General features: G+C 45.7%; 1 protein-coding gene across 1 annotated transcript in view; it reads left to right on the top strand.

Moving 5' to 3' along the window:
• The first annotated feature begins 2,406 nt into the window (after positions 1-2,406).
• Positions 2,407-27,751, top strand: part of LOC141264639 (uncharacterized) — a 98,168-nt gene continuing 72,823 nt past the window's right edge. Inside the window, exons 1-8 of the mRNA XM_073676912.1 lie at positions 2,407-2,445; positions 2,757-2,819; positions 2,945-3,007; positions 18,616-18,669; positions 19,007-19,042; positions 19,553-19,615; positions 19,951-20,013; positions 20,120-20,182. Coding sequence (XP_073533013.1) covers positions 2,407-2,445; positions 2,757-2,819; positions 2,945-3,007; positions 18,616-18,669; positions 19,007-19,042; positions 19,553-19,615; positions 19,951-20,013; positions 20,120-20,182 — 444 coding nt within the window. The remainder of the gene's footprint in view (positions 2,446-2,756; positions 2,820-2,944; positions 3,008-18,615; positions 18,670-19,006; positions 19,043-19,552; positions 19,616-19,950; positions 20,014-20,119; positions 20,183-27,751) is intronic.

Here is a 27,751-nt window from a genome sequence, read left to right as displayed (position 1 = left end):
ACCACTGCTAAGGACAGGCAACAAGCAGAAGAGACTTGTTTGGGTTAAAGAACACAAGGAATGGACATTAGACCAGTGGAAATCTGTGCTTTGGTCTGATGAGTCCAAATTTGAGATCTTTGGTTCCAACCACCGTGTCTTTGTGCGACGCAGAAAAGGTGAACGGGTGGACTCTACATGCCTGGTTCCCACCGTGAAGCATGGAGGAGGATGTGTGATGGTGTGGGGATGCTTTGCTGGTGACACTGTTGGGGATTTATTCAAAATTGAAGGCATACTGAACCAGCTTGGCTACCACAGCATCTTGCAGCAGCATGCTATTCCATCCGGTTTGCGTTTAGTTGGACCATCATTTATTTTTCAACAGGACAATGACCCCAAACACACCTCCAGGCTGTGTAAGGGCTATTTGACCAAGAAGGAGAGTGATGGGGTGCTACGCCAGATGACCTGGCCCCCACAGTCACCAGACCTGAACCCAATCGAGATTGTTTGGGGTCAGCTCGACCGCAGAGTGAAGGCGAAAGGGCCAACAAGTGCTAAGCATCTCTGGGAACTCCTTCAAGATTGTTGGAAGACCATTTCCGGTGACTACCTCTTGAAGCTCATCAAGAGAATACCAAGAGTGCGCAAAGCAGTCATCAAAGCAAAAGGTGGCTACTTTGAAGAACCTAGAATATAAGACATATTTTCAGTTGTTTCACACTTTTTTGTTAAGTATATAATTCCATATGTGTTAATTCATAGTTTTGATAGCTTCAGTGTGAATGTACAATTTTCATAGTCATGAAAATACAGAAAAATCTTTAAATGAGAAGATGTGTCCAAACTTTTGGTCTATACTGTATCTCTCTCATTTAAGGGCATAAAAATTCAAATTTTGAAAATTGCAAAATTTTCCAAATTTTCGCCAAATTTCCGTTTTTTTCACAAATAAACGCAAGTGATATTCAATAAATTTTACCACAATCATGAATTACAATATGTCACGAAAAAACAATCTCAGAATCAGTTGGATCCGTTAAAGCGTTCCAGAGTAATTACCTCATAAAATGACAGTGGTCAGAATTGTAAAAATTGGCCTGGTCATTAATGTGCAAACCACTTTGGGTTGTAAAGGGGTTAAATTGTCCCAGGACAACTCTTTGCCATTTACAGTGAGTGAATTATGGAATTATTTTCATTTACGTACAATTTAAGTTTTTAACATACACAAATGTTTTGAAGCATATGTAGTCATTAAAACTCTGTGACTTTTGAACCCTCCCAGCACACGCATACCTCCCCGGGAACGGTGGTAAGGTATGCGATATGTATATTCAGGACAGAATCTGTCTAGTGGGCACAGCCTCGCTCAATACACTTGTTCCCACGGACATCGTTGCCGACTAGACAGGCTCTGCCCGGGAGTATGCATATCGCATACCTGACTGCCATACAACCACCGGACAACCCCTTTGAGCAAATGTTCAAATTGACCAGTACTGTATACCTCTTGTTTGAAGCTGTATTATTGGTAAATGTATATTATTTTTTTCATAGGTGGTATGTGATGAAATACAGTAAAATAATCTATTTCCAGCTTAAATGCATGACATTTAGATTGACAAACCACCTAAAATACCTAAATGATACAGTGTCTTCATAAGAAATTAGATACTTTCACATCTGGCTAAATATTTTGGGATCAAGCTACTTGTATATTAAGTGTATTGAGAACAAATTATGCAAATTTTCTCTTCAGAGAAGACAAGGACCAGAACTCTAGTGCCACCTACAGGAAGTAGCGATCCAAAGTGTGAGTTGTGGTTTTGCTGGGTGATAGGCGTCAGACCGGTATCTAAGGGGTAACATTTCTCCTTGCAGAGAGCAACATGTTAAGCATGTCACAGTGAGGAGACTTTTAAAGCCGCAATGCTCCATTGCACTGACAAGAGGCAGTACCCCGAAACACAGTGTCTGCAAATTGAGTTTCTGGTTCTGGCTTATATCCTAAGTCATGTGATAAGGCCTGTTAAAGGGTCACTATTGACTTTTAGGAGTTCTACTTCCTGTAGGTGGCACTAGAGTTCTGGTACTCTTCCTCTCTGAAGAGACAACTTGCATATTGCCCAGGGGAGCATTGCGGCTTTAAAAGTCTCCTCACCATGACATGCTTAACATGTCGCTCTCCGTAAAGAGAAATGTTGCCCCTTAGAGAGCAAATTAATAACATGAATGTTCCTGTTCTTGCTTTTTCTACGATTGTTCTAAGATTGTTCAATTTATTTAATGAGTAATATAACAACGAATCATGCATTATTGTATGCATAATATTTTCTGGAGAATAATTTTCTCTGGTAGTTTGTGAAGTTCAGTCCACTCAGCTGACATCAAACCTCATAATATGTATATTATTTACTGAGCATGAATTTAATAATTGCAAAGTTAGAGAAGCACAACAGGGTAAGTATAAATTGAATTGGATTCTAAATCAAAACCCGATATAGGACTAATATATATGTGTAATGGATCAACGAAGCAAAATAACTATAGCATGAATTTAGCAGATCTTTGAAATTACATAGAAATTAACCCACAATGCATGCTATAGATTTTATTGATTAGCTTATTATGGGAGATCTGAAATTAAAAACATATTCTAGCTTCTATTATGTATTGCACTACACTTTTCACTATGACTCTTTTTACCTATCAATATTTCAATATGAACATGTTTTAAAGCTGTATTAATTATACATTATGTCTGTGTGTAGGGGATGCCAGGCTATGTGGGCCAGAAAGGAGATCCAGGTCCTTATGGAGCAAAAGGCGAGAAGGTATGAGCTATATATAGTACAAGATTAGATCTCATACTGGAGGGTCAGGCAAGCCTTCTCCAAAGTGTGCCTTCATAAAAATAATTTATTATACACTACTTTATGTCTTTGGATTACAAATTCAGGGTGATCAAGGAATACTTGGAACCCAAGGGTTACCTGGAGTCTCCGGAGTCACTGGGCCTAAGGTACGTTTCAGAAAATGCAGTTCTTAAATCACGAAAAAAGAAAACCATATAATGGTAAACAGTAAGAATAGGCTGCTAAACACCTTCTTGAAAAGTAAGGATTAGTGTTGAGCGAGCACTAAAATGCTCAGGTGCTCGAAGCTCGGGCCGAGCTCACCGTGATACTCGGGTGCTCGACCCGAGCAACGAGCCCAATGTTAGTCTATGGGAGACTCGAGCATTTTTGCGGTGGCACCCCTGGCAGTCTTTTAAAAGCCTAACAAGTGCCCAAAACGATAGTGACAGTCCTCAAATGACATGGGGACAGCATGGGGATCGCCCCAGGAAGCATTTCTGACCCCCAGGTCACTGCTGTCAACAACGTGGTCAGAGGTATTAAGCCACTTTTACAGGCTCACAATAAAATGTTCAAAAACGAAAGTGAAACTTTTTTCCTGTGAAATATGTTAAGGAACATCCTTTCCAGGGTAAAGACTTGTGTATAGGTTAAAATAAATGACCAAAAACAAAAATACTCCTCCACACCTTCGGCTATGTTCACAAGTAGCATTTTTTATGCGTTTTTGCACTTTTGTATTGCTTTCAACTATGACAAATGCATTCACCGTGAAATGTCATTTTAACATTTTACAACCTTATCTGGCCATGTGCTGTGTGACACATGCATAAAGTGCTGAAAAGACAAGGGAACAGCATGGGGAAGACCCCTGGAAGCATCTCTGACTCCCAGGTCACTGTCTAAAAGTGTGCCCATCATAAGTGATCCTTACCGCATCAGAAGATGCAGACTTGCAACTATCCCCATGCAAGTTCTAGTCCCAGGGCAGTGTTCAATTGTACCTCCCCCATTCCTTGCAATACAAGCTCAAGTATGCAGCCTGTCACCCACCCACCCCCAGGCTGCAATACCATACTGCTTGCTTGCTTGAACTTGAAATTGGGCCTTTTAGGCATGTGGAGGCGGAATCTGGCCACCACGTCATGGCTGTGTTGGCGGCCTGGAATCCATACTCAGACCCCAGCCGCCCGGCGGCCGGGTGTCCATACTTGGTCCCCTGCCGCCCCACGGCCGGGTGTCCACATACGGTCCCCAGCCGCCTGGGGGCAGCCGGGTGTCCATAAACGGTCCCCAGCCGCCCCTATTTCTCCTTGGAACATCCCCCCACACACTTTTCTTAGCCCGGCCTGCTTTAGGCAGCATTGGACGAGCCCACCAGAGAACCAGACTCCTCCGGTGGGCCCTGACTTCTCCATCGGTGGAGTTGAGAGTGCCAAGGTGAGGAGCATGATGATGATGACAGAAGTTAGCATCAGCTATGTTTTCTTTTCATGCAAGTGTAAGTGTGCAGCCTGCCACCCACCCACCCCCAGACTGCAATTCCATACTGCTAGCTTGCACTTGAAATGGGGCCTTTTAGTTTGGAGGAGACCGAAGCTGGCCACTACCTCATGGCTGCTTCGGCAGCGAGGTATCCATACTCAGTCCCCAGCCGCCCATATTTGTCCTGGTGTGCCTTATACATAAGATTAAGCGCGTATACCAAAACATTACCTGTGCCCTCCCCAGTGCATTTAGTGGGAAGGAGAGCCTATTCCGCTGTAGTGTGTGCATGCCAAACCCCTGTTCATGGTACATGCAAAGATGCCTCCCACCTTGCACCTGTCGTTGCAGACTTGCAACTATCCCCATTCAAGTCCTTGTCCCAGGGCAGTGTTCAATTGTACCTCTCCCATTCCTTGCAATGCAAGCGCAAGTATGCAGCCTGCCACCCACCCACCCCCAGGCTGCAATACCATACTGCTTGCTTGCTTGCACTTTAAATTGGGCCTTTTAGGCATGTGGAGGCGGAATCTGGCCAACACGCCATGGCTGTGTCGGCGGCCTGGTATCCATACTCAGTCCCCAGCCACCTGGTGGCCGGGTGTCCCCGCTTGCTCCCCAGCCTCCAGGGGGTGGCCGGGTGGCCATACTCGGTCCCCAGCCACCCCTATTTGTCCCGGTAACCTTTCCCACACTTTTCTTAGCATGGCCTGATTTAGGGCAGCATTGGCCGAGCCCACCGGACTATCAGACTCCTCCGGTGGGCCCTGGCTTCTCCATCAGGGGAGTTGAGAGTGCCAAGGTGAGGAGCATGATGAGGATGATAGAAGTTAGCATCTGCTTTGTTTTGTTGTAATGCAAGCGCATGTATGTAGTAGCGGCTAGGCCTGAGGTGGTCAGCGTTTTGGCGAATATCCTACCTCCTCCGAGGATTGCTGGATGTTTTCCTGCTACTATCCAAGTTCCATGACTCCCGTTAAAACAAAGCTTCAGGTGATAAATGATGGATGAGGTAGTGGCAAAGGAGAAAGAGCAGGAGGAACAGGGACCATTCACATCAATATCAGGCCAGTCAACCAGATATGTCTTGTAGGATATGTTTCTGTAACAAAAGGAGCGGTTCGGCTACACAGTTAAAGGGCATACAGTGAGTGCAATGCCTACAAAAAATTTCGAGCCACTCCAATGCCCCTTGGAAATGACATGGAGGTCAGAGTGCGTTAACTAAACCTTTTTTTCCATTTATAGCAACTGGGTCTCCCGTGCACTGTTGGCCTAAGCAGTGAATGGAAGGCTTTCCAAAAATTATGAGGAACTGCAATGCCCCTTACAAGAGCCATGTGTGGCACCCCAGGGGTCTGGTCACCACAGTAATAGAGATATTAGGTCGGAGAGCAAGTGGGAGGTTTCCTGATCAGGATCCCTTAAACATGCAACATCCTCCTGCTACAATCCTGGGAGGGGAGAATTCTGCCCTTATAAACTGGATCTGGGGCGGGGTTGAGTGAGTCAGAGAACAATCAGAGTCAGAGTGAGAGCAAGGGAAAGTAACAGCAAGGAGCTCTGTAGGAGCTAGGAGCTAAAGACCAGGGGCTGGAAGCTGAGCAGAGCTCGCCCTGGCAGAAGACAATAGGAACCGGACACAGGAGTCCGAAGCTGTGAGGACTTATATATCCAGCAGCAGAAACCAGCCGGCTGGGGATTTCAGGTCCTCTGGCCATAGAAGCCCGGAGGCTCAGTCACAAGCAAGGGACCAGCACCGCCATCGTGGAGCGGAGGCTAACAGAAGGCCCCAAGTCACCAGCCATACGGGTGAGCACTACACGGTACACTCAGGGACGTGGGCTACTTCTACCCGCTTACAGCAAGGTAGCCAGGAAGAGTGCAGACAGACGGGGAGGCCTAAAACTCCACCTGGCCAGGGGAACTCCTGCTTGCTCACAGACTGACCAGGCCTCTTATGCTAGCCAGTACTCCTGGGAGGGTCTACCTTATAATCATCAGTAAAGACCCTGAACTGCACTGCAAAGACTCTGAGTCATTCCTGCTGCGCTCGTGCACCATCACCCCCATCATCCACACTCACTGCCCTGAGGCTATACTCCTCCCGAGGGGAGTTATCCCATTCTATGCTGCGCACACAACACCAGCCTCAGCGGTCTGCCTCGCAGCTGTGGTACTCCCTGACCGCAATCCACGGGTGGCGCAGTCGGACAATTAACCTCAAAACCTAAGAAAGACTGCCACTGGTTTGACCAGCCTGAGCCACGGGACCGGGTCACCGCCACGGAGACTACAGACCCCAGAGACCCGGCACCGGGTATCCCACACACGTGTACACACGGCCCAGGGGGAGCGTCACATGCAGTACAGCATATTACAAACATAAGTCCCATTATTGGGGAGTGGGTGTCCCATGGTATTTGCTTATGCTTTCCAAGCAAAAGCTGCCAAAAATTAGGACGGAGCAACTTACAATAACCCTTACAAGAGCCATGCAGTACAGCATATTACAAACATTAGTCCCATTATTGGGGAGTGGGTGTCCCATAGTATTTGCTTATGCTTTCCCAGCAAAAGCTGCCAAAAATTAGGACGGAGCAACTTGCAATGCCCCTTACAAGAGCCATGCAGTACAGCATATTACAAACATAAGTCCCATTATTGGGGAGTGGGTGTCCCATAGTATTTGCTTATGCTTTCCCAGCAAAAGCTGCCAAAAATTAGGACGGAGCAACTTGCAATGCCCCTTACAAGAGCCATGCAGTACAGCATATTACAAACATAAGTCCCATTATTGGGGAGTGGGTGTCCCATAGTATTTTCTTATGCTTTCCCAGCAAAAGCTGCCAAAAATTAGGACGGAGCAACTTGCAATGCCCCTTACAAGAGCCATGCAGTACAGCATATTACAAACGTAAGTCCCATTATTGGGGAGTGGGTGTCCCATAGTATTTGCTTATGCTTTCCCAGCAAAAGCTGCCAAAAATTAGGACGGAGCAACTTGCAATGCCCCTTACAAGAGCCATGCAGTACAGCATATTACAAACATAAGTCCCATTATTGGGGAGTGGGTGTCTCATAGTATTTGCTTATGCTTTCCCAGCAAAAGCTGCCAAAAATTAGGACGGAGCAACTTGCAATGCCCCTTACAAGAGCCATGCAGTACAGCATATTACAAACATAAGTCCCATTATTGGGGAGTGGGTGTCCCATAGTATTTGCTTATGCTTTCCCAGCAAAAGCTGCCAAAAATTAGGACGGAGCAACTTGCAATGCCCCTTACAAGAGCCATGCAGTACAGCATATTACAAACATAAGTCCCATTATTGGGGAGTGGGTGTCCCATAGTATTTGCTTATGCTTTCCCAGCAAAAGCTGCCAAAAATTAGGACGGAGCAACTTGCAATGCCCCTTACAAGAGCCATGCAGTACAGCATATTACAAACATAAGTCCCATTATTGGGGAGTGGGTGTCCCATAGTATTTGCTTATGCTTTCCCAGCAAAAGCTGCCAAAAATTAGGACGGAGCAACTTGCAATGCCCCTTACAAGAGCCATGCAGTACAGCATATTACAAACATAAGTCCCATTATTGGGGAGTGGGTGTCCCATAGTATTTGCTTATGCTTTCCCAGCAAAAGCTGCCAAAAATTAGGACGGAGCAACTTGCAATGCCCCTTATAAGAGCCATGCAGTACAGCATATTACAAACATAAGTCCCATTATTGGGAAGTGGGTGTCCCATAGTATTTGCTTATGCTTTCCCAGCAAAAGCTGCCAAAAATTAGGACGGAGCAACTTGCAATGCCCCTTACAAGAGCCATGCAGTACAGCATATTACAAACATAAGTCCCATTATTGGGGAGTGGGTGTCCCATAGTATTTGCTTATGCTTTCCCAGCAAAAGCTGCCAAAAATTAGGACGGAGCAACTTGCAATGCCCCTTACAAGAGCCATGCAGTACAGCATATTACAAACATAAGTCCCATTATTGGGGAGTGGGTGTCCCATAGTATTTGCTTATGCTTTCCAAGCAAAAGCTGCCAAAAATTAGGACGGAGCAACTTGCAATGCCCCTTACAAGAGCCATGCAGTACAGCATATTACAAACATAAGTCCCATTATTGGGGAGTGGGTGTCCCATAGTATTTGCTTATGCTTTCCCAGCAAAAGCTGCCAAAAATTAGGACGGAGCAACTTGCAATGCCCCTTACAAGAGCCATGCAGTACAGCATATTACAAACATAAGTCCCATTATTGGGGAGTGGGTGTCCCATAGTATTTGCTTATGCCTTGCAAGCAAAAGCTGCCAAAAATAAGGACGGAGGAACTTGCAATGCTGGCACCCTGGTGGTATAGTGGTGGTGGAGGCTGAGGATAAGGAGAAGAAGATTAAACAGCCGAAACGAGGAAGCGTATACCCATGTGTGGGTGTGAAGCGGTGCACGTGAATACACCTCCCGAAATAACACAGTGGATTTGACTTTATGTTACTCTGCTGTCATTTGGTGGTGATGAGAAGTCTGGCCCAATCCAGCCCTTGTTCATTTTGATAAGGGTCAGCTTGTCAGCATTGTCAGTTGACAGGCGAGTGCGCTTATCAGTTATAATTCCCCCAGCGGCACTAAAAACACGCTTCGATAACACGCTAGCGGCAGGGCAGGCCAGGACCTCCAAGGCATACAGAGCGAGTTCATTCCAAGTGTCCAGCTTGGATACCCAATAATTAAAAGGCACAGAGGAATCACGGAGGACGCTGGTACGATCGGCAAGATACTCCCTCACCATCTTTTGAAACTTTCCACTCCTTGTGAGAGTACCCCGCGCCTCAGGGCCTGTAAGCTGGGTGGGTGTCAGAAAACGGTCCCAGAATGTTGACAGTGTTCCCCTGCCTCTGCTGGATTGGAGTTGCATCTCTCTCGCCTGTACGCCTTGGTTGGGCAACGAACTGTGACCTCTGCCGTTAGCGTGTTCAGATGGGAATTTTTTTAAGAGTTCTGCAGCAAGGGCCTTCTGGTATTGCCCCATTTTTGTAGACCTCTCCACCTCAGGAATAAGAGAGTGAAAGTTCTCCTTGTAGCGGGGGTCTACAAGTGTCACCAACCAGTAATGACTGTAACCCAACATTTTGACAACGCGAGGGTCACGGTTAAGGCAGCGTAACATAAAGTCAGATATGCGTGCCAGACTGGTAATGGGCAAGATTTCCGTGTCCTCACCAAGATGACGACTGACCATGCTCTCCTCCTCCTACTCCTCCTCTTCCTCCTCCCCCCTGTCCTCAGGCCACCCACGCTGAACCGAAGGTATGACACTTGTACAGGTACTACCGTCTACAACGCATGATAGTAGCTCCTGTTCTTCCTCCTCCTCCTCCTCCTCCTCTCCCTCATTGTCCCCCAATGCACGTTGGGATGAGATGAGGCTGGGCTGTGTGTAATCGCCCGCTACGGCTTCTTGATCCATCTCATCATACTCTGGCTGCAATGCCTCCTTTTTAATTCTCTGCAGAGAGCATTGAAAAAGACAGACAAGTGGGATGCTGACACTAATGATGGCGTCATCGCCACTCACCATCTTGGTGGCCTCCTCAAAGTTTGTCAGGATGGTACATATGTCAGACATCCAGGTCCACTCCTGAGGTCTTATGTGTGGAGTCTGAAGTGAATATCGACGGCCTTGTTGCAGTTGGTACTCCACAACTGCTCTCTTCTGCTCACAAATCCTTTGCAACATGTGGAGGGTAGAGTTCCAACGTGTGAGGACATCACACACCAGTCGGTGTGCCGGAAGCTGCAAACGCTGCTGCAGCACAGCAAGGGCGGCGGAAGCTGTAGCCGACTTGCGAAAATGAGCTGACAGGCGGCGTACTTTCACGAGCAGATCTGGCAACTCGGGGTACGATTTAAGAAACCACTGAACCACGAGGTTAAGCACATGAGCCAGGCATGGTACGTGTGTGATCTCACCTCGCCTCAGAGCCGCCACCAGGTTACGGCCATTGTCACACACGACCATGTCGGGATGTAGGTTCAGCAGTCTCAGCCACAGATATGCCTGCTCTTTCACAGCTGTCCACAACTCACAAGCAGTGTGAGGTTTATCACCTAAGCTTATGAGTTTCAGCACAGCCTGTTGCCGCTTAACGGAGGCAGTACTGTAATGCTTCCAGCTTGTAACTGATGTGGTGATATCTGAGATGGAGGCTGAACATGAGGAGGAGGAGGAGGATGCGCAGGAGCTGTACACTGTGGGGGCAACTCTGACTGACATAGGGCCCGCAATTCTCGGTGTGGTGAGGATGTGTTCCATCCCAAGGTCCGACTGGGTCCCGGCTTCCACTATGTTTACCCAGTGTGCCGTCAGAGAGATGTACCGTCCCTGGCCACAAGCACTTGTCCACGTGTCCGTTGTCAGGTAGACTCTCCCAGTAACTGCGTTGTTGAGGGCACGGCAGATGCTTTGGGACACGTGCTTGTGTAGTGCGGGGATGGCACACCGGGCAAAATAGTGTCGGCTGGGGACCGAGTACCGAGGGACGGCCACCGCCATAAGATTGCGGAAGGATTCCGTCTCCACCAGCCTAAAAGGCAGCATTTCCAATGCAAGCAGTCGTGAAATGTGCGAATTTAGGACTGTGGCCTGTGGGGCGTTAGCTGCGAATTTCCGCTTTCATTCAAAGGTCTGGGATATGGACAATTGAACGCTGCGGTGGGACGTGGACGTGGACGTTGATGCTGTTTCTTGAGAAACTACCATAACAAATGAAGACTGAGAGGAGGGGGCATCTTTACATGCAGTATGGACAGGGGATTGCCTTGCACACACAACAGGGGGTTCTATTGCACTCACAACAGTGGAAGAAGCAGTGGTGACACCCGCTGACATTGGTCGTGGACCCTGGGTTTTGCCCCACAAAGTCAGGTGCTTTGCTGCCATGTGCCTGATCATGCTGGTGGTGGTCAGGCTGGTAGTTTTGTCACCCCTGCTGATGCTGGCATGGCAGGTGGAACATATGGCCTTTTTGGGGTTATCAGCAGAGTCTTTAAAAAAATTCCAGACTCTGGAAGACCTACCGCTTGTACTGGCAACGTCCCTCGTGTTGGTGTTACGGGGAACGGTTGCCTGCCTTCTGTCTGCGGCCACCACACTGCTTCTTCCTGCCTGTTGGGGTACTCGGCCTCCCTCCCCCTGTGTGCTGCTGGCCTCACTCTGCATGTCCTCCTTCCACGTTGGGTCAGTTACTAGATCATCCACCACCTCCTCCTCTTCCACTTGCGCACCACGATCCTCCTCCTCACTTCCTGGCAATTGTGTCTCGTCATCGTCCACCTCTTGTAACAGATTGCCAACGTCGACTTCCTGTGGCCGTGGCTGTTCAAATATTTGGGCATCGCAACATGGGATCTCCTCTTCCACCACTTCAAGCGTATCAGGCGAGGGGCCCAAATATAGAAATGGACCAGTGAACAGCTCTTCAGAGTGTCCAAGTGTGGGATCACTTGCTGTCTGACGACACTCGGCATGGTGGGAGGAAGGAGCATCAGGGTGAGGAGGAGTATGCGGTCGAGACTCACGGCTACTAAGAGTTGACCGTGTGGAAAACAGACCGGAGGTGGTGGTGCCCAGGTAACTGGAAGTATTATCTGCTATCCAATTAATAACCTGTTCACACTGATCAGTTCTCAATACTGGTGTTGTTCTGTGCTTCCCTAGTAATTCGGTCAAGAAGTGGGAGCGAGAAGATGTGGCTGTTGGTTGTGGCACATTTTCACCTTGGCCACGGCCCCGTCCTCTGCACGAACCATCACCAGAACGTCCACTTCCACGTCCCTTGCCACGCGCCTTGCCCATTGTAAATGAAGTAAAATAGCTTACACTTGCACTATCAATGGAAAAAGGGTAATAAAGAGTAGATTAGAACCGTGGAAGAGGAAAACCACAGTTATTGTTTACTGGAGTATACCACACTTTTTTAAATAGAGATATTTGCGGCTGAACAGTGAGCGACACACTCAAACTGCTTTTTTTTTTAGATACCAAAGGCCCAAAACTGGATAGTACAGCGATTTTACCCGTGGAACTGCGAAACCACACTGGGATGTCAGGCCTACACAAGACTATTTTCAACAGATATATTTTTGTGTCACAACAGTCAGGAGACACTACTGTTTTTCTTTACGGAAAAAACTACCAAAAGCTGAATAATAGAGATTTTTTACCGTGGGATGGCAAAACCACAGTTATTGTTTACTGGGGTATACCACACTTTTTAAATAGAGATATTTGCGGCTGAACAGTGAGCGACACACTCAAACTGCTTTTTTTTTAGATACCAAAGGCCCAAAACTGGATAGTACAGCGATTTGACCTGTGGAACTGCGAAACCACACTGGGATGTCGGGCCTACACAAGACTATTTTCAACAGATATATTTTTGTGTCACAACAGTCAGGAGACACTACTGTTTTTCTTTACGGAAAAAACTACCAAAGGCTGAATAATAGAGATTTTTTACCGTGGGATGGCAAAACCACAGTTATTGTTTACTGGGGTATACCACACTTTTTTAAATAGAGATATTTGCGGCTGAACAGTGAGCGACACACTCAAGCTGCTTTTTTTTTAGATACCAAAGGCCCAAAACTGGATAGTACAGCGATTTGACCCGTGGAACTGCGAAACCACACTGGGATGTCGGGCCTACACAAGACTATTTTCAACAGACATATTTTTGTGTCACAACAGTCAGGAGACACTACTGTTTTTCTTTACGGAAAAAACTACCAAAAGCTGAATAATAGAGATTTTTTACCGTGGGATGGCAAAACCACAGTTATTGTTTACTGGGGTATACCACACTTTTTTAAATAGATATTTGAGGCTGAATAGTGAGCGACACACTCAAGCTGCTTTTTTTTTAGATACCAAAGGCCCAAAACTGGATAGTACAGCGATTTGACCCGTGGAACTGCGAAACCACACTGGGATGTTGGGCGTACACAAGACTATTTTCAACAGATATATTTTTGTGTCACAACAGTCAGGAGACACTACTGTTTTTCTTTACGGAAAAAAATACCAAAACCTGAATAATAGAGATTTTTTACCGTGGGATGGCAAAACCACAGTTATTGTTTACTGGGGTATACCACACTTTTTTAAATAGAGATATTTGCGGCTGAACAGTGAGCGACACACTCAAACAGTTTTTTTTTTTAGATACAAATGGCCCAAAATGGAGAATACAGAGGTTTGAACCGTGGAAGTGCAAAACAACACTTCTGTTTCTCTAGCCTACACCAGACTATTTTCAACAGTTATATTTGTGTCTGAAAAATCAGAGTCACGCTTTTTTTTGGGGGGGGGGGGGACACACCAAAAGGTTAATAAGACGGGTATTTGTACAGTGTGAAGGAGGGAAAAAAAGGAGGATTTAGATGAAAAAAAAAGGATTTTTCCTGGCCCCCGACACCTGGTGCTAAGTCCAGCAATTTCAGCAACAGGAGCACACAGGACTGTAATGCAGCGTTTGCTGGTATAACCAATGTGTCTCCTATACAACCTGCCTGCCTGGTATCTGGGATGGATATTAGTCCTGAAAAGGACTGTTTGTTTGTTCTGGCAGCCTTTACAGACCCTACACTAACTATTTCGCAGTTTATATCTCTCCCTAAATCAGCAGCGCTGTCCCTACACTGTCTAATCCGGAGCGACTGTGTCCAAGATGGCGGCGCCCCGTTTTAAATACTCGAGGTGACGCTGTGCGGCCAGCCAATCACTGTAATGCCCACAACCAACATGGCTGCAGCATTACAGTGACTGGCTGCCAATCCCTGCATGTTCATTGGCTCTGTAAAGAGCGCCAATCATGCAGGGCGGAGACCCGAGCTCCCGCTCGAGTAACCCGGAAATGCTCGGTGCTCGCCCAACATCCCGAATAGCGTGATGCTCAGGCGAGTACCGAGCAGTGTCGAACATGTTCGCTCAACACTAGTAAGGATGTATTAAATGTCAGTGGATCTAGTAAAAGGGAACCTGTCAGCTTAGAAATGCTATTTACAGTACCTGTAGATAGAAGGTTCTGCAGGTAAATAGCATTACCATGTTGCCAGGCTCCCTTACTAAAAAGAGCAGCTATTGGGAGAAAAGGAACTTATTTTCTCCCATGAGCCATCACCTTTCAGTCATTGGGGTGGTCCATGGAGCAGCTATAGTCACCCCTCACAACCCTGCTCACTATAAAACCAGTGGCGGCTGTAAGCACACCCCGACACTTTGATTGACAGCCAGGTCTGCAGTGCACTTGCACCGCCCCATAACTAAAAGATTGTTGTGGGAAGATATGTTCATTTTCTCTCAGAAGACACACTTTTAGTAATTCAGCCAGACCGCATTGTGACACAGACTCTAGTTACGCCACAGATGTGGACAATATAAATAATAATAATAATAATTTTTATTTCGGTCAGTATTTTTTCTCAGGAGTGGGAGCCAAAACCAGGTGAGGAACAATCAGAGAAAAGGTATAATAGGAACAAGTCACCAATTCTGCATTTACCACCCACTCCTGGTTTTGGCTCCCACTCCTGAGAAAAAATACTGACCAAATACTGATAGTGGGGCCATGGCCTATAAGTGCATTCTGCACCTCCATGACTCGATTGCAATGCACTAATGAGATTTTATGGCAGCTGGGATATAATAAGGGTCCCAGGTCTGCAGTATATAAAATCCTAAGTGTATGTTCACGTCGCATTTTTTAAATATTTTCCTTGCAGTGTTATTTTCTAAAAAACAATGGTGGAATTACAATTTTATTCTATTTTCTACCAAAAAATTAATGGAAGGAATTCAACAATTCTCTGCATTTTATAGTGTCATTAAAGGGGTTGTCCACTACTAGGACAACCCATTCTTGATCTGAATGTTTGGCACAGATAAAATAAAAGCACTTATACTCACCCCACTCATACTCACCTCCCGTGCCGGCGCCATTCCAGCGGTGTCGGCACTCGTATCCAATCAGCGCTGGCGTCACTGTCCCCGCCTTTGGACAAATCGGACATCAATAAGAAGTGACGGCTGCTGCTCACTGACTTTCTCATGGTATTCGATTTGTACAAAGGTGGGGATAATCATGCCAGCACTGATTGGGCGCGAGTGTTGACACCCCTGCTTGAATGGTGCCGGCACAGGAGGTGAGTATAAGTGTTTTTGTTTTATCGGCGCCAAATATTCAGATTGAGAAGGGGTTGTCCTACTAGTGGATAACCCCATTAAAATGTAACACCTTTGTACCTCAGTGTCTGGTTATTTAGATAATTTCACTATTTGTTTGCACAGTGTAAAAACTTGATTATAAACAATTATTTTTCCCATGACACAAGATAGTGGTAACTCTAGGGCAGGGGTCCTCAAACTTTTTAAACAGGGGGCCAGTTCACGGTCCCTCAGACCATTGGAGGGCCGGAATATAGTTTTTAAAAAAAACTATGAACAAATTACTATGCACACTGCACATATCTTATTTTGTAGTAAAAAAAACAATACAGGAACAAATACAATATTTAAAATGAAGAACAAGTAAAGTTAAATCAACCGGTATTTCAATAGGTAGGTAACTGTACCCAATAGGCAGCATAGGTCCTCAATAGGCAGGTAAATGTCCCCAATAGGCAGGTAAATGTCCCCAATAGGCAGGTAAATATCCCCAATAGGCAGCATAGGTTCCCAATAGGCAGGTAAATGTACCCAATAGGCAGCATAGGTCCCCAATAGGCAGCATAGGTCCCCAATAGGCAGGTAAATGTACCCAATAGGCAGCATAGGTCCCTAATAGGCAGGTAAATGTACCCAATAGGCAGCATAGGTCCCCAATAGGCAGCATAGGTCCCCAATAGGCAGGTAAATGTATCCAATAGGCAGCATAGGTCCCCAATAGGCAGGTAAATGTACCCAATAGGCAGCATAGGTCCCCAATAGGCAGGTAAATGTACCCAATAGGCAGCATAGGTCCCCAATAGGCAGGTAAATGTACCCAATAGGCAGCATAGGTCCCCAATAGGCAGGTAAATGTACCCAATAGGCAGCATAGATCCCCAATAGGCAGGTAAATGTTCCCAATAGGCAGCATAGGTCCCCAATAGGCAGGTAAATGTCCCAAATAGGCAGGTAAATGTCCCAAATAGGCAGCATAGGTCCCCAATAGGCAGGTAAATATCCCCAATAGGCAGGTAAATGTCCCCAATAGGCAGATAAATGTCCCCAATAGGCAGGTAAATGTCCTCAATAGACAGGCTGTTTCCCCCTTATAATGCCCTATGCAGGCTGTTCCCCCCTTATTATGCCCCATGCAGGATTTCCCTTTCTCCCACCATACAATGCCCCGTGCAAGATATCACTCCCCTGTCTTTATAATGCCCCATTCAGGATGTCACCCCCCCCCATATAATGCCCCATTCAGGATGTCACCCCCCCCCATATAATGACAAATGCAGGATATCACTCCCCTGTCTTTATAATGCCCCATTCAGGATGTCACCCCCCCATATAATGCCCCATGCTGGATGTCACCCCCCATATAATGCCCCATGCAGCATGTCACCCCCCCATATAATGCCCCATTCAGGATGTCACCCCCCCATATAATGCCCCATGCTGGATGTCACCCCCCATATAATGCCCCATTCAGGATGTCACCCCCCCTCCTATAATGCCCCATACAGGATGTCACCCACCCCCATATAATGCCCCATGCAGGATGTCACCCTCACATATAATGCCCCATGCAGGATGTCACCCCCCCATATAATGCCCCATGCAGGATGTCACCCCCCCATATAATGCCCCATGCAGGATGTCACCCCCCCCATATAATGCCCCATTCAGGATGTCACCCCCCCCATATAATGCCCCATTCAGGATGTCACCCCCCCATATAATGGCCCATTCAGGATGCCACCCCCCCCCCCCATATAATGCCACATTCAGGATGTCACCCCTAATATTATGTCCCATGCCTCCATACATTAAAAAAAACAATACTCACCTACCTCCTTGCCTGCTGCCGCTGCTCAGGTCCGGAGTCCAGCTTCTCCGGCGTTGTCCCTCTCTGCGCTGCCTGTGATGGCTCAGGGGAGGGCGCGGTGGAAAGACGTCACCGCACCCTCTGACCTGAGACGTCACAGGGAGCGCAGACCAGGAAGACAGCGGATCTGCGAAGGCACGTGGAGAGGTAAGTATCGGGCTGCCGGGGCTCTGAGAAAGCGGGGGGAAGGGCGGGCGCTGACACCACTCTCCTCTGCCCACAGCCCGGCGGGCCGGATAAAAGTCCTCCGCGGGCCGCATGTGGCCCGCGGGCCGTAGTTTGAGGACCCCTGCTCTAGGGTATGAGCACATAACGTCTTTTTCAGGCAGATTATGCCACGTGATTAAAAAAAGTGAGCTGACCATTCATCAGATGTTTTCTGATCTGAAGACACTCTATACTTTATAATAGAAGTCAATGAGAAGCCTCAATTGATGCCCAGAAGACACCTGGGTGTTTTTTCTGAGCATTTTGCCATTTTTTTGCTTGAAAAACCTGCTAGCAGTTCCTTCATTGTTGAATGGAGTAAATAACCTCCAAAAAATGTCAGGAAAAAGATGTCACAAAAATGCTGAAAAAGTGCTTAAAAACCCCGCTGGTGGTCCAAAATATTGAAATAGCGCTCAGGAAACAACCAAATAAAATCTAAAAAAAGCTGCCATTTCTTGAAGCATCTTCCTCTTGAAATAATTGGGGGGTTTGCTTTCCTGGAACAGATGTCATGTTCATATACCCTTAAGATTCATTCAGAAGTCAGTTTTTCACGTATGAGAGTTGATGTATTTGTTGATGTATTTTTGTGGACCAAGCATTCCACACGAAATGATGGAGGTATGTTCTATTTTGATCTGAGTCTCGGATCAAACTCACCAATTCAAGTCTATAGATTCGTGAAAAAATTGAACAGCATTCAGATACCATCCATGAGCTTTCCTATTTTCACTGAACATTTGCTAGGAGAAGTTTTGAAAATTACAATCAGTACTTATTTTTTGCAAACAAGAAAAAGAATAATGGTAAAAACTGACACACTGATCAAACACTCATGAAAATCTGATCCAAAACGAGGATGAAACTTGGCTTGGTTTTTTGAGAAAAATCACTGATGCCTTAAAGAGCCTGTTAGAGGATAAAAATTACATGAGAAAGTGTGGAAAAACATGGTGCAATTTATCTTTTCCATATAACCTTTAGGGAACACAAGGACCTTTGGGCCTGAAGGGAAACAAGGGAGAACGAGGTGATGAGGTAAGTTTTCTGGACTTATTCCATCACATGTAAGTTAAATCAGCGCCCTGTGCACATTTCTTTATATACCCTACAACAATAAAATGTATGATGGGAAACAATTAAGAATACATAGAGATGTTGTAGAATCTCCATAATTGTCAAACATTCTTTAGTTAGTGATTTTATTTCACCAGTGTTATGGATATTGTCATTGAAATCCTTGTAAGTTGAAAGCAATCACAAATACATAATAGACTACTTACCGTCAAATCATTATTGTGGCTTCATTCTCTTTAACTTCTCAATCATTCAATTTGAAATATTCCAATTTTTATTGAATACTTTTCCTTCACAGGGTGACCTTGGCAAGAGTGGCACTACAGGAAAAAAGGTTGGATGAATACACAAATTAGCTTTTTTTTGTGTATAACAGTAACATTTTATGTAGACCTTTTATTTTACACATTTGATGTCTTTCCCTATGGTCATATTCAGACAGAAAAGTAAAAGCTGTAGATCTGCCACGGATATTATCCTTTGCTCGAGGCTTACTGCGGATTGAAAATCTAGAGCATGCCCTAAAATCCACAGCAGAAAAATCTGTTACATGCGAAGGGGTTTTAAAAACACAATTCATATTTATTGCACCTTATTATGTCATAGATTGTCAGTGTAGAAACCACATTGGAAGTCAACCAATTCCCCACATCTAAACAGGAACTAATGTAAAATGATTGTCGACTGTAGTATTTTACAGAAGATGTAAGACTTTACATAACTGTTAAAGGGGGTTTCCACAATTGCATGCATTTAAGTAAAAAAAAAAAAAATATCCACAAAGATGGACAACCGCTTCAAGGAGACATCAAAGCATTACAAATACAATTTACGGTATTTCCAGGGAGCAAAAGGAGAACAAGGTTTGAGAGGTCCGCCTGGAAATCGAGGATCACGAGGTGAGAAGGTAATGATCATGACGATTACAATGCGATGTTGTCCTCTCTGGTTTAGATTGAAGCTGTGACACATGGACACTCTCTAGTATCCCATCACTATGACTGCTTATACTGACAGTAAGCTTCTCAATATTATTAACATGCATAGACGTGCAGCACAACTCAAGAGGCACTCATCAATTACTTAGGGGACTGCAACAATATTACATCTACACATACCAGAAACATTACCACAGCAAGCGTGACATGACCCAAAGGCAGCATCACAGTCACCCATATCAGAATAACCAAAGAAAGAGTTGTAGTCAATGTTTTATTTAGTAAATTATGATTTGTTTTGTAGGGTAAAGATGGACCCCTAGGACCATCTGGACACGAAGGCATGACTGGAGAAAATGGATGCACTGTAAGAACATTTGTCTACATTTGATAATAGTTATTAAAATTACTATATCCAATGTTACAATAATGTAATTTATTTTTATATATATATTTTTATATTTTAATTATAGGGGGATGCTGGAGAGATTGGAATAAATGGTTTTAAGGGTGAGCCAGGTCTTGATGGAAATGAGGTATTTACCATTATTAGTTCTTACTATACGTATCAATCTAAACTGAAAGGTTGCACTATCTGAGATAGATAGTGTGGTAGATTGGCTCAAAAACAGGAAAAACAAAACAAAGTGGTGATACCAAACACAGTCCTTGTGGTAGTGGTGATCCACCCGCTCAAAGTCCAGCAAACACAGGGTTCAGAATAGCACAGAACACACAAGTTCCTCTCTGGAGCTAGCTTCTCCAGACACTGAACACTTAATGCCTCAGCAGGCCGAGTATTTAAACCCCAGACCACACCCTGAGGTGGAGATATAGAGAACAACCTCATGCCTACTCTTGGTTGTTCTCATAAAAACACGCCCTTTACAAATGGTGACTTAACCCCTCCTTGTACATAACATGCTGGAGGAAACATAACAGTTTTAATTCACTGAAGCTAATAAAGCTAATAGGTTCAGGGAAACATATCTCCCCTCTAATACTTTACCAGTGACTTTGTCACATATCCCCCTCCCCTGCTCAAAGACAGGGCTTTTGGCACCTTCACTCGCTAAACAGGGAAGTCTGGACAGGGCATCGGCATTATTATGTACATAGTTACATAGTTACATAGTTTATAAGGCCGAAAAAAGACAAGCGTCCATCGAGTTCAGCCTATTTCTTGTGCACTGCAGGTATTCCGCAGCGTTGATCCAGGGGAAGGCAAAAAAAAAAACATGCGGTATAGGCCAATTTACATCATTGAGGAAAAATTCACTTCCCGACTCCAATCTGGCAGTCAGATTAAATCCCTGGATTAATTAACTATCACTAAGCATAAGATGTAATTTTATTGTTCTCAAGAAAGGCGTCCAGGCCTCTCTTGAACTCATTAAGTGAGTTGGACATCACCACTTCCTCTCCCAGAGAGTTCCAGAGTCTCACGGCTCTGACCGTAAAGAATCCCCTTCTATGCTGGTGCAGGAACCTCCTTTCCTCCAGACGCATAGTGTGCCCCCTCGTCTTTGTCACCATCCTTGGTATAAACAGGTCATGGGAGAGATCTCTGTACTGCCCCATGATGTTTTTATACATGTTTATGAGGTCTCCCCTAAGCCTTCTCTTTTCCAACGTAAATAGGCCTAATTTTGACAACCTCTCTGGGTATTCTAGTCCCTCCATTCCCTTTATTACCTTAGTCGCCCTCCTTTGTACCCTCTCTAGCTCCAATATGTCTTTCCTGAGCACCGGAGCCCAGAACTGTGCACAATATTCTAAGTGCGGCCTTACCAGCGCTTTATACAGAGGAAGAACAATGTTCTCATCATATGCCCCTATTCCTCTTTTGATGCATGCCATGACTCTATTTGCCTTCGCAGCTGCTGCCTGACACTGGGCACTCCAATTTAATTTGCTATTAACCAAGACGCCAAGGTCCTTCTCCATGTCAGATTTCCCCAACGGTTTCCCATTTAATATGTATGGGTGACTGCTGTTTTTCTTTCCCATGTGCATGACCTTACATTTATCGGCATTGAACCCCATTTGCCATTTTTTGGCCCAACTCCCCAATTTATCTAAATCCTCCTGTAGCTGTGCCCTATCCTCATCTGTATTAACTACTTTACAAAGTTTAGTATCATCTGCAAATATTGCTATTTTACTATGCAACCCTTCCACTAGATCATTAATAAATATATTAAATAATATAGGGCCCAAGACAGACCCTTGAGGCACCCCGCTAGTAACCCTGACACACCCTGAGCTTACACCACTGATAACCACCCTCTGCTTTCTATCACTCAGCCAGCTATTTACCCACTTGCACACATTATCCCCCAGACCAAGCATTCTCATTTTATATACCAACCTTTTGTGTGGCACGGTATCAAATGCTTTGGAGAAGTCAAGATATACAACATCCACTGACTCTCCCCGGTCCAGCTGTAAGCTCACCTCCTCGTAGAAGGCCATCAGGTTTGTTTGGCAGGAGCGATCCCTCATGAATCCATGTTGATATGGAGTTAGACAGTTATTATCATTAAGATATTCTACAATAGCATCTCTAAGAAATCCTTCAAACAATTTACCCACAACAGACGTTAAGCTGACTGGTCTATAGTTCCCAGGGTCACTTTTAGACCCCTTTTTGAATATTGGTACCACATTTGCAGTTTCTCAGGCCTGTGCTCCACGTGAAAATTAATGTCCTGAAGGGCTAGAAACCACGTAGTCACCCAGGCATTCTTCCCCCTCCTTTCCCTCATCCTTCTCAGGGGTGTATAATCGGATACTAGCCTGAACTTTCAGCCTAACAGGTTGCATCTTAGTGTCTCAATTGCCCATTTGATGGCCAAGCACTCCTTCTCTACAATGGCATAGTTCTTTTCACAGGAGGAGAGTTTCCTACTCAGGGATAGGACTGGATGTTCGTCCCCCATCTATTTCCTGGGACAACACAGTTCTCAATTCGACCTCAGAGGCGTCAGTCTGAACCACGAACTCCTTAGTGAATTCAGGCACTACTAAGACTGGCCATCTCCGCTTCAGGGGACCACTTGGCCATCGATGTCTTCATGTCTTAAGAAGATCAGTCAAGGAGGCAGCTATCCTGGCGAAATTTGGGATAAATCGCCGATAATATCCCACAATTCCTAGAAATGCCCGAACTTGCTTCTTGGAGTTCGGTTGAGGACAATTTCGGATAGCCTCCACCTTATTTACTTGCTGCTTTATTTCGACCCTTCCAACGATGTAGCCCAAGTATTTTGCCTCTTCTTTCCCAATGGCGCACCTCTTTGGGTTTATCGTAAACCCTGCCTTCCTTAGCGCATCCAGTACCGCCTGGACCTTCTGTAAATGACTTCCCCATTCCGGGCTGAATATTACAATGTCATCCAGTTAAGCTGCGGTGTACTTTTTGTGAGAGACCAGGATCCGGTCCATGGCCCTCTGGAAAGTAGCTGGGGCTCACTGCAGACCGAACGACATCCTGGTGTACTGAAAGCACCCATCAGGAGTACAGAAGGCCATCTTCTCCTTGGCACTTGGGTACAGGAGAATCTGCTAGTACCCTTTCGTTAGGTCCAGTGTGGTGATATATCTGGCTGACCCTAGCCTCTCAATAAGCTCATCGACGTGGGGCATCGGATACGTGTCGAAATTTGACACCTCATTCAGCTTCCTGTAGTTATTACAAAATCGCCATTCTCCATCCGGCTTCAGCACCAGGACAATGGGGCTGGACCAGCCGCTCTTTGACTCCTCAATGACGCCCATGCTCAATATTCTCCTCACCTATTTGGAGATCACTTCGCAGCAGGCTTCAGGAATCCGATACGGCCTTTGGTTCACCCTCAAATGCGGCTCTATCAAGATTTCATGCTCAACCACCTGCGTACAACCTGGCAGCTCTGAAAACAGGTCCTGGTTCCGCTGAAGCAGCTCTCAGCACTGTTGCTTCTGGGCCGGTGACAGTGTGTCTGCCACTGTGACATCCTCGACTCAGGTTTCAGGATTGGCCCCCAGGCACATAGCTTCCACCGGCTCCCTGTCTCGCCAAGGTTTGGGCAGGTTAACGTGGTACACCTGATACGGCTTTCTTCTTCCTGGTTGGTGGACCTTGTAGTTGACGTCACTCAACTTTTCGACCACTTCATATGGCCCTTGCCACTTGGCCAGGAATTTACTCTCCTCCCTTGGGATCAACACCAACACCCGGTCTCCAGAGCTGAACTGTCTCAGTCTCGCCAACTGATTGTAGACCCTTGCCTGGGTCTCTTGTGCTTGTAGGAGGCTTTCCCTTACAATTGGCATCACTCTCACAATCCGGTCTTGCATTTGGGCCACATGCTCGATGACACTCGGTGGGGTGTTACCTTGGCTTCACAGGTCTCTTTCCAATGTCCAATAGTCCCTGAGGGTGCTGTTCATATAGCAACTCGAAGGGTGAGAACACCATAGAGGCCTGTGGGACTTCTCTAATGAAGAATAGCAGGTAGGGAACTAGGCAATCCCAGTCTCAGCCATCCTTCTCCATGACCTTTTTAGCATGGACTTTAGGATCTTATTGAACCTCTCCACCAGGCCGTCCGTCTGCGGATGGTACACTGACATCCTGAGTTGTGTAATCTGGAGAGCCTTACACAATTCCCTCATCACTTTCAACATGAAAGGAGTTCCCTAGTCTGTCAGGATCTCCTTTGGTAGGCCTGTCCGGGAGAAGTTATTTACCAGTTCTCGGGCTATACTCCTGGCAGAGGAGTTTCTCAACGGTGCCACCTTGGGGTACCATGTTGCGTAGTCCAGCACCACTAGGATGTATTGGTGACCCCTGGCGGACTTAACTAAGGGCCCTACAAAGTCCATGGCAATTTGGTCAACTGGGTAACAGGCCCGGAGGACTCCGGAAGTGGGACACAGGAGTTGTTAGCTGACAAGTAGGGCAAGACCGGCAGAAATTATCAATGTCTCAATGATGCCTAGGCCAGTAGAACCTCTGCAGGACCTGCTCTTGGGTTTTGTCTACCCCTAGATGCCCGCCTAAGACATGCGAATGGGCCAAATCTAATACCCTACGTCTATAGGGACCTGGCACCAACAATTGCTCTATTACTTCCCCTCTTGGTTTAGTGACCCGATAAAGAAGCTCCTCATTTAAGGTGAAATATGGGAACCTGGTGTCAGTCGCCGGCTCTTGAGCAACCCCATTTATTACAGTCACATTGTCAAAAGCACCTTTCAATGTAAGATTCTGCATTTGTGCAGTACCAAAATTCCCCCCAGAAACCCTCAGTTCAGGAATCTCATTCTCATGGGTCCCTGTCTCGTCCTCGTCACCAGCAAGTACACACAGGGGAAACTCATCTGCCTCTGACTGTAATGGGGATTCTTCATGGATTAACTGGCTCTGGTCTGAGTTAGGGGGCACTCCGCTTTTTCCCACAAGTCTCAGAACAGCCTGAAGTCCCGCCCGATTATGACTGGGTGTAAAAAGGACTCAGTACCACGGTTTATTTTTATAGTCACTTGGGTGACGAGGTAGTCCTTGGCGTCTCTGTGGATACACGTGTTTCCCAGGGATCAACTGGTGGGGGAGTGTGGCACTTACTAGAGTCACCAAACTCCCTGAGTCCAAAAGTCCCGACACCAATACCCCATTTATGGTCACGGGACATGACTGTGGCCCCTCACCGGGCTGATAGTCCACATTGCAGGCGGGGTAGGCATAGTATGAGCACCGCCTCCCTATGGTGCACTCTATTTGTTCAGAGGAAATAGGACAATTGGCGGCTATGTGGCCAGGACCATGACACCTCCAGCAAAGCAAGTCTTTACCGGCAGCCTTTGGTAACCCCTCAGTAAGCCCTTGGGACCTTGGACTCCCCCTAGTTGTGGCTCTAATACCCCTCTTTAGAGGTTCAGGCTCCTTCTAGGTACCTCAGTACAGGGGTGCAACTACACTCGGCTTCCTTAGGGACCTCTTGACCACCTGGTACCTCTCCACTAAGCCAACCAGTTTGTCTGCATTCCAGGGTTCTCCCTGGACAACCCAGGTCTGCACAGGCCTAGGAAGGGAGTTCACAAATCTGTCAAATCTGTCCATGACAACCCACTCAACCATCTGGGCTGAAGTGGGCCAGATGCAGAAGGTCGATTATTTGGGAGTGAGGGGGTTTATCATCATAATACGCCCAGTGGTGAACCCTTTGAGCTCTGACTGACATAGTCACTCCAGCACGTGCCAATTTCTCAGTTTATAACTTTAAATATTCCTGGGCATCCTGTAAGGCCAGGTCATAGTAAACCTTTTGGGGCTCGCCAGTCAGATAGGGCACCAGCACCTCCACAGAGCTGAGACGCCACCTTCCTGCCTGTGAGACGCTGATCTGATGCTCTGCAGTGCATATGCCCTGCAGAGCTTCAGATCAGCGATCTGCCAGTTTGATAATGATCTCCCACCCTGGGACAATGTAAAAGAGTAATAAAACATTTAATAAAAATTATAAAAATATTTTTTTTTTAAAAAATCACAAAATAAAGGAAAAAAAGAAAAAAATATTAATCCAATAAATATATTTATCTGGGGGGAAAAAAAGAATAAAACTGTCCCACTAATTAACCCCTTCAGTGAACACCGAAAAAACAAGGCAAAAAACGATGCTTTATCATCATACCGCCAAACAAAAAGGGGAATAAAATGCGACAGTAAAAAGACGCCTGTAAATAAATATGGTACCACTGAAAACGTCATCTTGTCCCGCAAAAAACAAGCTGCCATACAGCTCTGTCAGCAGAAAAATAAAAAAGTTACAGCTTTCAGAATAAAACGATGCCAAAATAATTATCTTTTCTATAAAATAGTTTTTATTGTTTAAAAGCGCCAAAACATAAAAAAAATCTAAATGTGGTTTCGCTGTAATCGCTCTGACTCAAAGAATAAATCTGCCTTATCAATTTTACAACACAAGGAACAGCATAAAAAAATACCCAAAAAACAATTCCTGATCATTCTGCCTCGCAAAAACCGTAATAGAAAGCGATCAAAAAATGTCACGTGCCCGAAAATAGTACCAATAAATATGTCAACTTGTCCCACAAAAAACAAGACCTTATATGACTCTGTCAGCCAAAATATAGAAAAATTATAGCTCTCAAAATATGGCAATGCAAAAACTTGTTTTTACAATAAAAAGCGTCTTTTAGTGTGTGACAGCAGCCAATCATAAAATCCCGATATGAATCTGGTATCGCTGTAATCGCACCGACCTGAAGAAAAAAGTCATCTAATCACTTATAATGCACGAGGAAAGGCTTAAAAAATGTATAAAACCAATTCATCACATGCTGTTGATTGGTTCTTTGTGCCTCCCAAAGATTGCAGTAAGACTCGGCTCACATTTATCTGGCGTTCTGCGCTGAGCACTTATACCGGGGTTTCCGTGTAAATCTCTGAAATATGTGACGATTCCCTGTAATGAGGCAGAAGGAGGCACTGTGGACGTCATAGGACCTGTGATCCCACGGTGTCTATCTTTTTATTAGGCGTGTATAAAAGTGCCGTCGGCCACAGTTCTGTGCACTTCTGAAAAGAAGGATGATGCTGAACAGAGGCCAGACGGAGTCCAGACTAACTCTGCTGTCTCATTATAGTGAATGGATCCCTTGGGGATTTCATCTAAATCACATTACTCGGAGATTTAGATGGAAACTCAGATATAAGTGCTCAGTGTAGAGTGCAGGAAAAACGTGATTGAAAATGTTATGTAAAATGTTGCCAATAAAAGCTTCAACTCCATTCACAAAAAAAGCCCCCACTCAGGTCCGTCATCTGTTAACAAAAATATAGGGGCTTCCACATTACTGGTAGCACAAAGGCTCTGGAAAAACTAAATGGCTCCTCGCCCTCTAAAAGAAATCCAGTGAATTCTGTGCTCCCAAATCCAAATGTCCCCCATCCATTCTGCGCTCCAGTGTGTGTCTAAACCGCAGTTAGAATCCACATGTTTGGCATTCCTGTAGCAATGAGAGCCTTCCTAATTTATGGGTGCATGTCTCCAGAAGAATGAGCTGGGCATAATGTACTGGTCACTACAGCGTACTGG

Source organism: Phyllobates terribilis, unplaced genomic scaffold (assembly GCF_046119375.1).
Source record: "Phyllobates terribilis strain yellow unplaced genomic scaffold, ASM4611937v1 Scaffold_4__5_contigs__length_816908805, whole genome shotgun sequence".
Lineage (NCBI taxonomy): Eukaryota > Metazoa > Chordata > Amphibia > Anura > Dendrobatidae > Phyllobates > Phyllobates terribilis.
The sequence above is the reverse complement of the archived record's forward strand: the minus strand, read 5'-3'. Positions and strand labels throughout refer to the sequence as shown.